This window comes from Danio rerio, chromosome 5 (assembly GCF_052040795.2).
Source record: "Danio rerio strain M-AB ecotype USA chromosome 5, GRCz13ab, whole genome shotgun sequence".
Taxonomy (NCBI): Eukaryota; Metazoa; Chordata; class Actinopteri; order Cypriniformes; family Danionidae; genus Danio; species Danio rerio.
The window spans coordinates 13,335,122-13,345,000 of record NC_141025.1 but is presented as its reverse complement, the minus strand read 5'-3'; the positions used below and the strand labels follow the sequence as shown (position 1 = coordinate 13,345,000).

General features: G+C 33.9%; 1 protein-coding gene across 1 annotated transcript in view; it reads right to left on the bottom strand.

Annotated features, from left to right (window-relative positions):
* The window catches only part of rfc5 (replication factor C (activator 1) 5), a 20,458-nt gene extending 10,579 nt beyond the window's left edge, over positions 1 to 9,879 (bottom strand). The window contains 6 exon segments of the mRNA NM_001003862.1: positions 1,256 to 1,415; positions 3,037 to 3,110; positions 4,079 to 4,158; positions 5,464 to 5,600; positions 8,189 to 8,253; positions 9,804 to 9,879. Coding sequence (NP_001003862.1) covers positions 1,256 to 1,415; positions 3,037 to 3,110; positions 4,079 to 4,158; positions 5,464 to 5,600; positions 8,189 to 8,253; positions 9,804 to 9,850 — 563 coding nt within the window. The 5' untranslated portion in view covers positions 9,851 to 9,879.

The window sequence follows — 9,879 nt, the reverse complement described above, 5'->3', positions numbered from 1 at the left end:
TATATAATATGCCATATATGACATATAGCCTATGTTTAAGGCTAATCTGCCACGTTTTTTTTAATGTGCAGAGTTGTAGCTGCTTCACTGGGCCTACTACGCTACTGTATTTCAATTCTACTCATTTTGGTGGTATTTGGAGAGACAATTTTTTTCTGAGGTGGTACTTGATGAAAAAAGTTTGAGAACCCCTGTATTAGAGGAACACTTTGTTAGGGCGGTATAGCAGCACCCCTCCGCTCTTATCAAGGCAGCGCCACCGGCATTTCAGCTGGCTAATCGACCGCTCTACAACTGACCGAGTGCGAGAATGGGCATCATTGTATCTGCGATCTTGGCCAGTTTGTGGGTTGTTGAGGGAGGTTAACAGCCACGTCTTTAATGGATAATCGCGGTCTCCTGATATGCAGTTAAATAATTACGCTTAATAAAATAACAATCTTAGCTGGAATAACATCTTTAAATACGTCACTCACTAAGAAGCCACCCATCGTGCACCCTGCCACCTTGGAGCCTCCTCGCTGTCTCTTTCCAAATTTGGACAAAACTCAGCACAGAGCTCCAAGAGGATAGCTTTTGGAAATCCGAAATGAGCGTGAAACCAGGCGGACGCAAAGTTTTTGTGCGTACGCAGCGTTAATTCAGGAGGCCCCAGGTCTGGCGGAAGCACTTTTAGCTCAGCATAAATCATTAAATCAGATTAGACCATTAGCATCTCCCTTAAATATGTTTTTAAAAAAAAGTTTGAACTATATTCCTATTTAAAGGTTGACTCTTTTGTAGGTACAATGTGTATTAAGACTGACGGAACATGAAAAGTTGCTATTTTCTAGGCTGGTATGGCTAGAAGCTATACTTTCATTCTAGTATCACAATCAAGGAACTTTACTGCTGAATTGCTGCAACTACAGAGCAGTAAAGCTTTAAATAGGAAAATTATTAAAATTGTTTGTAAAAATTTCAGTGAGATGCTAATGGTCTATTCTGATTCAATGATCTATGCTAAGCTAAGCTAAAAGTCTTCCCGCCAGACTCTGAGATCGACTGAATGGATTAAAAAAAAAGTGCTTAAATTCAAAGGTTTAATTTAAAACATATTTCAATGTTGCTGTATCTTCAACATTCACAAATGATGTCCAGCCTTAAAGACATAAATATGAAATCAGTTTGGTGCAGGTTTAAAATTCGCTTAGAAAGCACTTGATTCAACATTAATATCATTCATAAATCACATCCACTTTAGCTGGAGTCTCACCTCTCCTGCTGGATTACATGCTCTAGTCTGGGAATCATCTGGTTCTGGGACAGAGGGCCGAAACGAAAGCGTGTGCATCGAGACTGAAGTGCAGGAATGATCTTTGAAAGGTAGTTACAGATCAGACAGAAACGGGTGTTCTCTGTGAACTTCTCAATGACTGACAGAGAGAGAAAGAGAGAGAATTAATAAATGTCCAATGGGAATGCAAATATGAAATAAAATAAATACAACATCAAATGTAATAAATTTACATAAAAACATATATAAAATAAAGAATGGCAATTAAAATGTATACTGTATAATTGAGCAAAAATTTAAATAATAATAAGTCTTTTTTGTATCAATTAAAATGTTTTTCTCTAAAAAGTACAACAAACTACTTTAAATAGTGGAAAATAATCTATATAAAACGCTATATATATATATATATATATATATATATATATATATATATATATATATATATATATATATATATAAATAAAAGCACTCAATAGTTAAAAAAAACATCTCGTTTTTGTTTCCATATACTGTAATTAACCACACAGGGAATATTTTCCTTTACCCTTAAAAGTATTATCTCCATTGTACAGAAAAGTAACAGTGTAAGTTAGGCCAATAGGAGCGCTCAACCTGCATTTTGTGTGGGTCCTAACGCCCCAATATATATAAAATAATAAGATCTATCTTAAAAAAGAAATGCAGTTATGGAATACACTTTCATTCAGCACAGTTAAATCTTTTTAATACTAAAATAATGAGATAAAATAGCAAATCTGATCAAATAAAAAAGTATATTAAAATTAAAAAATGTCTGAATGTAATTCTTAAATGTAAAATGCCCACAAAGTAATAATCTTTAAAAAAAGGTTTTAGCAAAGATATCAAGAACAGACATTCCTATATTTGAACTTGATTATATCAGGGTGAAATATGCAGTTAAAATAAAATTAGATGCTTTGTCAGAAAATTAATAACTTAAAAATTGTCCCCAATCACACTGCACTTTTTTATATATTTAAATTATTGGGGGAAAAATATGGATGGATGGATATCAGGGTACATGCACGAATCCTAAAGGTAACTTCAGTACCTTTTTAAAAACCTTCTCAGAATATTGTAAGAACTCATTGTCACTTCTAATCAGTATCAAACATTTAACTTAATAAACAGTTGTTAATAAACAGTTTTTAATACACAGTTAAGCTCGGAAGAAACAAAGCTTGAAGGAATACATTACGCGGTTGTTTTCAGCCACTGCTTAAAGTCGTCTTTCTACCCACAGAAGTACGCAAACTTACATTTTTCCATTTTGCCGTCCGTTTTACTCTATGGTTTCGCTACATGTGTAGAGTGTCACATCACTTTTCCGCATTTGTCGCAAATTACGTGACATTACACGGACGGAATAGCTTTGCTGGATGCGCCCTGGCCTGAACCAATAGCTTGGATCGAGTATGCTTCTTTTAATATTAGAAATAAAATACACTTTAATAATAATGATAATAATTATTAATAATAATAACAACATAATTATCTGCAACAATTAAAAAAATACATTTTTGCACAAGAATGTCCGGAATAAAGCATGCAGTTATTTGATAAAATCACATGCTTTGATCGTCCTAATATAATGTTTTCTCCCCAATGATACAGTAATTGCCCTGCTCTCATTCATATCTGACTGTGGAGAGTGAAATGGCAAACTCTATTCTTCTGCCATGGGGCCATTTGGGGGCTCAGCAGGTGAGCTGATGGAGGGGCAGATGGTGCACTACCTCTCCTTAAAGCATTCTGAGCGTCCTGGGTCATTGCATCCGCCTCGTCCAGGATCACCAACTTAAAGCCTTTCCTGAAAGTGTGAACACAAACAACAGTATGGCACAACAACAGAAAACATTTAGATGCAATCAAAGACAAAAAAAGTAAATAAATAAATTGGTACAGCGGGGAAAATAAGTATCAAACACGCCAAGTTTCTTCCTGGGAATAATATTTCTAAAGGAGCTGTTGACATGGAGTTTAACCAGATTTTGGTAAAAACCCCAAACAATACAAATAAAACAACAAAAGAAATCTGAAAACTGGGTTACGTGTAACAACAAAATGACACAGAGAAAGTACTGAACTACTGAAATGTATTGAATACATTAAATAAAAGGCTTTTTTGGTGATGGCATCTTAAAGACGACTTTCATAAGGAGAATGAAATCACTTGCATTGCTCAGGTGTAAGTTTTTTCACAGACTTCAAGAGAGTAAAAATCTTGATGCTTCTGTGGGTCTCGTCTGTCAAATCTGATCTTTAATATGTATTCTCTATTGAATTCAGATCATGAGATTGGCTGGGCCATTCTACAGCTTGATGTTCTTTCTCTGAAAGCATTTGAGAGTTTCCTTTGCTGTGTTTTGGATCATTGTCTTGCTGAAATGTCCACTCTAGTTACATTTTCATCATCCTGATAATGTAGATGTCGGACTAAAGCAGCTAATATTCATTTACAATGAGGAAGGGCAGAGGGCTGCTGAATAACCTCTGAGAGATTTCAGCTGCTGTCTGGGCTTTCCTGGCCTTTCTACTCCTCCCTTTCTTCATGTGTTCAATACTTTTTCCCTGCGTCATTTTATTACACATAACTTAATTTGTAAACTAATTAGATTTGTTTTCTTTGGCTGTTACCAACATCCAGGAAAGATTTCAACAGCACCTTTAAAAATATTTTTTCTGAAAAAAATGGTGACGTGTTTAATGCTTATTTATATATATAGCATGCTTTGGATAAAAGTGTCTGGTAAATAATTAATTGTAAAATATTCCTACTTGAAGATGGTCCGTGTGCTGGCAAAGCTGAGGATCGGCCCTCTAACCACATCTATACCACGATCATCTGATGCATTGAGCTGAAGAGGGCAAACGTGGAACATAAAAAAAAACAAACAAAAAAAACAACAACTTTTAACGATTTGCAGCAAGTACATTAATGTTGATGTAGTGGGCGATGCAGGTAAAAAAAAAAAAAAAAAAAGTACAAAATCAGTCAATATCGAAAATTATGACGGTAACTTTAAAAATCTATCGTTTAGAGCTTAGGTCTCAAACTCTCGGCCCTCCAGGAATTGAGTTTGAGACCTAAGCTCTAAACTATAGATTTTCAAACTTTGACACCTATTGTTAAGAGTGAACACTGTAAAAACCAGACAATTAATTATTATTATTATTATTATAATAATGACATTTATAAAACATGCATTGGGTAGTGTTATAATGGTATGAAAATTTAGAGATCAAAATTATCAAAATGACCAAAGAGTTTCGATAATTTTACTATTTAAAATGGACTATCTGTAGTTACATTGTTCCTTGATTGATACAGCAGAGTGAGAGTGAGCCATATCAGCCTAGAAAACAGCACATTTTCATTTTCGGTCGATCTTGGTACACAATGTAAATACAGACATGTCAATCTTCAATCATTTTCCTTTGGCTTAGTCCCTTATTTATCAGGGGTCGCCACAGTGGAATGAACTGCCAATTAGTCCGGCATACATTTCATGGAGCGGATGCCATTCCAGCCACAACCCATACACTCTCACATTCACTATGGCCAATTTGAATTGTGGGGGAAACCAGAGCAGAGAAAACCCACACCAACAAGGGGAGAACATGCAAACTCCACAAAGAAATGCCAACTGGCCCAACCAGTGACCATCCTGATGTGAGGCAACAGTGCTAACCACCGAACCATTGTGCTGTCCAAGAGTTAATCTTTTAATAGAAAAATTATCTAAACTCTTTAGTCATTTTAAAGTGAGATGCTACTGGTCTAATCTGATTCAATGAATTATGCTAAGCAAAGCTAAAAGTGCTCCTGCCAGATTGGATAATCGGCTGAATGGATTCAGAAATTGTAAGACTTAAATGTTTAACTCCAGGGGAGCCGTAAAATCAGCCTATTTAAAAAAAAATAGTGTTCCTTTATACTAAATCATTTGTGCATTTCACAATACACACACCCAGATAAACATTTAGCGTGGATCACAACAGAAGCACAATTTAGCATAAAAATCATTTTAAAACTTTATCAAACACTCGCTTTAGCTATAACATCATTATTATTACTATAATTGTTTTATCAACCATTAGAACGTCCCCCAAAACTACTTTATAGACTAATTTCAACTCATTTTGCAAAACATCTACAGTACCTCCAAGACCATGGAGTTGAACTCTTTGTCTTTGTACAGCTGTCTGGCACATGCTAATATAGTGGAGGTCTTTCCTGTTCCTGGAGGTCCATAGAAGAGCAGATGAGGCAGTCGGTCTTCACTGATGAACTTCTGGACTGAAGATAAAAAAGCACACATTTTTAAAAAATAAATAGGTATGTTCACACTTGTATTATAATTTAAGGTAATGAATGATACAAGTTGCAAATTTGTGAATAGATGCAATCACTTGGCAACCATGTGGAAGACAGGAGAATTAATTAGGCAACAGGATACACAGATACTATTTTGTTGCCCATTAGATGTAAATAAATAGGCATATATACAATAAGGCATTAAATATACAGTAAATAGGCCTTTATATAGCAGAACAAAGTATTCAGTGGATTAACTGTGTAATCCATGCTGCTGTTTAGATCAAAGTATCACCAACTTCAAGATGAGCATTATTGGCATTTCACTACATGTGTGGACATGCAATGGAATAAAATGTTGTCTTATTGTGTACATAAATAAACATTCATAAAAATGAACACATCACTGGATTTGAGAGCTATTTTTCACCTATACATAACTGACATTCTGGAGCGGTAAACTGACTATTCCACCCAATAACTATACATGTACTGTAAATACTTTACTATATGCATAACCTAAGACAAACTATACAAGTATTTTACATAACAGAACAATATTGTGCGAGATGTTGTGCAAAATAGGTATTTAAGGATGAAGAAAACAAGTAATGCAACATGATTTGTGATGCATTTACAAGTAAACAGTGTTTTCCTTATTGAATCCTTGTAAGATGGAGTTTAAGTAAAGTGTCTGGGTAGGGTTGCGCAAGTTCTTTCTTAAACTGGAATTTAAAGTCCACACTAGGGGCTTAGTAACTACTAGCTAGTTTGTAACTAAATTTGCTCTTACTTCAGTTGAACCACATGTTCTTAAGGCAAACCGTAGTTAGTAGATCGTAAGCTCTCCGTAAAGTCATGCGTTGTCGCATTGAATGACGTTATATCTAATACAAAGCATTTAAATCGTTAAACTGCTTTAAATTCAGCAACCAATGCATATATATCAGGGTTCAACGCTAAGGATTTTTTCTACTGGCCCGATCGGACCAGTGGTTCCAATTTTTACTTGCCCTGGCAATATTTTCACTGGTCCTACCAAAAAAAAAAGTTAATAGCTATTTCGTAGCCACAAATTAAAAACAAAACGTGTCAAAATGTTTGTAATTCAAGAATTTAAATATTTTAAAAGTGTTAATAAATGTATGAGCAAAATTCAAAGTGTTTTGCAAACAAAAGTAGCAAAATGTGCAGATATTTTTTTGCTAAACATAAGATGGCTGATCTGCCAAACTGACGGCAAACTGTACAAAACATCACTTAATTTTTTTTGTCGTGGTGTACCTTGTAAATGTCTGCTTCCAAGACGTTAGAAACAAATGTTTTCCTTTAGCATCATCACTTGATGTTGCCGCCTTGTTGCGGTCTCTTCGCTGTACTGGTTGTTACGAAAAAAATAACGTGCTCACATCCAATCAGATAAGAGGAAATGAGCATTTCAAGGTAGCATTTGAAGGCTTAAACACAAACTGTTTCTTGATTCTGACTGTTTTTGCACGCAATTAACAAATAGTCACAGGCAAATTAAACTTAAGTGACAGGACATCAGTGGCCCGATCGGGCCAGTAACGATCCTGTCTACTGTCCCGAGCATCTCACACGCTGGCTCCGGGCCATCGGGCAGTCCTTATTGTTGAGCCCTGCATATATATATATATATATATATATATATATATATATATATATATATATATATATATATATATAAATATATAAATATATAAATATATATATATATATATATATATATATATATATATATATATATATATATGACTGTCCTACGAAAATGAAATTATAAAATCACATTTTATGGCACATTAAATTACAGTCAGTCACTAATAACAGAAGACACACATACCTGCATCGCGAGCCATGAATGCACGCGAAATACGAAGTTATCAAAACAATAACCTTGATTTAAACCTCTTGTTTTAATTGGTGGACACAATTAACACTAAAGACAAAAAATTAAACTCTTCTTTCACAAACCGAAACAAATTTGAGAATTGGGAGGAAATTATGGTTGTGAGTAGAGATAGAGCATTCTTAAATTATCACTAGCTCTTCAAACTAATCTCGCTGTCTCCTTTTTTTACAGTTATACATGGGGGGGATGCTGCCGTAAATATTTAGTTGGAACGTATTGTTACGTTTAAACTAAAGTTCAGTGGTGCAACACAAAAATATTTAGTAATGTGTAAACAAATTGTAACAAAGTGTCCCTTTAAGTCACAACTAGGCTACGTTTTAACTTACACACTGCTGGTGCAACCGGCCCCTGGTGCATATGGAAAAGAGAGTTTCTATCGGTGGTTTTTCAAATCCACTCACCTGTGCGAGGAACACTCAGAAATGCACAATGTTTTTTATAAAGATATGGAGTGATTGTAAGATACTGTTACCAGTATATGTTACCAACTGGGTAACTGTAAGCGAAAAGCCCGGTATTAAAGTTTTGCCTGGATCAAGCTATGCCATTATTAACAGTGAAAAATAAAAGCACAAAAGTCAAATGACAACACCATGCTTAAAAAGGCCGCCATAATGCCACTTTTCTTGCTGCTTACTTGTGCTCAGGATGTCTTGGTGAGAGATAAGGTCGTCTAACGTCTGTGGTCTGTACTTTTCAACCCTGAAAAAAGAAAAAGCATTTTAAAAACATTTAGCAGTTTTTATTTTGTGTTTTTTGTGTTACTTAGGATTAATGAAGTGATACGTTTTAAATGAACCAAAAAATCCTGTAAATATAATAATTTCTGAGTAATAATTTATTATTGATAATAAATCCTGTATGTAAATAATTTACCATAACCTAAAATGTACAACACAAAAAAATAAGCAGAATTGTTCTATATTTTTAAAATACTTAATATAAAGAAGCACAATTAATGACTGAGCATCAATAACTACTGATCATATTAGAGCAGCAACGTGACACTGGAGTGATAACTCTTAAAATAAATGACATTTCAACATATATTCACACATACAAACTATATTTTAAACAGAAACAATTCACAATGTTTAATATATCATGCATGTTTGATTTTCTTCCTGTTCACAAAGAATACATTTAAATGTGAAGACTGAACTTGAATAAAGTTAGACAAAGTTTGTCTTTTAATTGCTTTAATTATCCAGACAATGGTCAGTTTACACACAGACAGCATCTGTGAGCAAAAGAATCCCAAGCATGGGCTTACATGCGTTTTTAAAGACAATGTTACAATGTTTTAGATAAGAACTTCTCTACAGCTCCTTAACTCTTAAAAAAAAAACAGTAGATTACACATGGCTATAATAGACTGAGGTAGAGTTGGTTTTATATTTGCACACTCGTTCAGTGACAACTTGTGACATGCTCGTTTACCATGGTACTTTGAATATTCAGTCTGAAATCACATGCAAATATGACTTCAAAACAACATTAGTACAATTTATTTGACTGTGAAAAATGATGTACTTTGATAGTCATTGGCTGCTAATTTAATTGAAATATTAAGAGTTTGCAAAGAATACTTTGTTTTGTGATATCATTAAGAAGAAAGTGTGAATGTGTAAATATAAAACCAACTTTACCTCAATCTTTAATATAGCCCAATGATTATAAAGCATTTGATCTTAACTTTAACAAAACCTAAATCAATTTATAAAATCAATATGTGATGATTAATATTAAAATTTTCCATCACACTAACATTTTCAAACATTATTTACCTTTTAAAACAAGCTTACAAACTACCACATATTAACATCCTGATATTATTATAAAAGCTACCAGCAAAAGTGCATAATATTAATAAAAAGTTATTATTATTGTTCAGACATAAGGACTTTTTCGTAAGGAACTGACAGATTTCCTTGACGATTAACGTTAGTCATGGATTTTCTTCAGCAATGACAAATGTCACGATAATTATAAATACACATCATTGCTATTGTATGATTGCTCTAATAAACTCGAATCCATTGTCGTACATATTACATAACGAACTAGGCTTTATTCCATGCTTGTTTTAATATTAATAAATTCACATTATCATATAGGATGATTAAGTGCACATGTAAACAAAGCAAAACTGCAATGTTGTACGTCGAGTAAATAAAAACGCCTCTTATTTCTATTATCTGCTGACAACTTAATGTTGTAATTCATTCTACAAGAAGAAGAAATAAAGTTACCATGGTAAATTTCTCGCTTGAGGTTGTGTTTTACTTGTTGACGCCATGAGTTCTTATTTTGGTCAATCCTCCGCGC